The following is a 1466-nucleotide window of genomic DNA, read 5'->3' on the forward strand; positions in this document are numbered from 1 at the left end:
GGCGCGGCCACAGCAGCCCTCGCGCCTGTCACGCTGCGCACGGGCAACCCTACAAAGGGCCTGTTCACGACAAGCAGGGAGAGCTCCTTGTAAAGCTCTCACGTGTGGAAGGTTCCTCAGGAGGAACCTGCGGTTCTCTCTGCACAAGCCCAGCTGCCAACTCACTTGCTCACGAGGATGTGCAGCTGGTGCTGCACCTCGGTGTGGACGCTGGCGGCCACCGTGGAAGCCAGCTGCTCGGTGCTGCTCTGGAAGGTGCTGAGGAGCTGGCGAAGCTGATTCAGCAGCGGGTCCCGGGCCTCCTGTTCCCGCGCCTTCTTGTTCTTCAAGTGAGTCTCCACCTGCTGGATATCTGCAACGAGCAGAGAGGGAGACGTTGGTGCCACCAGTACCTGCAGAGATGGTCAGGGCAGAAATCCAGCTGCTGGGCTCCAGATGTTCTCCAGCACAAACCACGTCTGAGCCGGTGTATGAGCACGGGAGAAGGCGCACGCCTTGTTCTGGGCTGCGCTGCACCAACCTCGAACCGCTGCTCCCGACGCTGTCCCCGTCGACATAGCAACACGAGTTGTCTTGCGACAGACCTTTACAGACCCCGTTTGCTCAGGGCACGATGAAGGCGTGAGCCAGGGTATTTTATTTCACACATGGTGTGAGCTGTGGTCTGCAGCAGAGGTGGAGCGGGAGGCCACCCGAGAAACAGGAGGAACAGCAGCCGCCTCACAGCAGATGAAGTCACGCCAGGAGGCAGCTGCGTGTTCTGCTGGGTACAAAGCCCAGGGATGAGTCTCTGTTCCTAGAGCACCAGCCGCAGAGCCCTCCTCACTTCTGCTTCTATTGCCCACGCGGGAAACGGAGCTTGCGGGTGGGCTGAGGTTAACGGTCACCAGTGAAGCTCGGAGAGGCAGACACAGAGACAACCCAGAGGAAAAATGACTCACATTCCTGCGTGCCCTGCTTGAAGGTGTCGTTGATCTGCTGGAACATGGACTGGCAGCTCTTCTCGAAGGCTGGCAACACCACGCTCTGGAACGCTTCCCTGTAAGCAGACTGGATCGGCCCCTGCAGGGTATCGGCCGTGGCCCTCACGATGGTGTCTGTGAGGTTCTAGGGAGCACACACAGAGGAGAGTCCAAATGTGAACAACGGCCTGCGGTGGACTAAAGGGGTGAGCACACGCTGGAGGACCCTGCGACACGCCCACACCAGAGGCCAGCCCAGTGCCAGGAGCTGCCTCAGCAGCTCAGCTGAGATCAGGGAAGAGCTTTGACCACTGGCAGCTAAACTGACCTCAGCCCTCCTGGAGATACAGGTGAGGGGAAGAGGTTCAGGGAGTCCCTACCCAGGGAGGTGACAACTCCGCATCCCCAGGAACACCACAGTCTGGTTCTCCTTACCTTTGACTTCACCAGCTTGGTGATGCTCTCTTTCAGCGAGCCCTCCACAGCAGTGAGCTTGGCCGCAAT

The 1466-nt window shown here is 59.7% G+C and overlaps 1 protein-coding gene across 1 annotated transcript in view; it reads right to left on the bottom strand.

Moving 5' to 3' along the window:
* Positions 1-165: 165 nt before the first annotated feature.
* The window catches only part of EDC4 (enhancer of mRNA decapping 4), a gene marked incomplete at both ends in the record, with an annotated part of 25652 nt that continues 24351 nt past the window's right edge, over positions 166-1466 (bottom strand). Inside the window, 3 exons of the mRNA XM_010131367.1 lie at positions 166-352; positions 942-1107; positions 1398-1454. Of these exons, the coding sequence (XP_010129669.1) occupies positions 166-352; positions 942-1107; positions 1398-1454 (410 nt within the window). The remainder of the gene's footprint in view (positions 353-941; positions 1108-1397; positions 1455-1466) is intronic.

This window comes from Buceros rhinoceros, unplaced genomic scaffold, assembly GCF_000710305.1.
Source record: "Buceros rhinoceros silvestris isolate BGI_N320 unplaced genomic scaffold, ASM71030v1 scaffold392, whole genome shotgun sequence".
Classification (NCBI taxonomy): Eukaryota; Metazoa; Chordata; class Aves; order Bucerotiformes; family Bucerotidae; genus Buceros; species Buceros rhinoceros.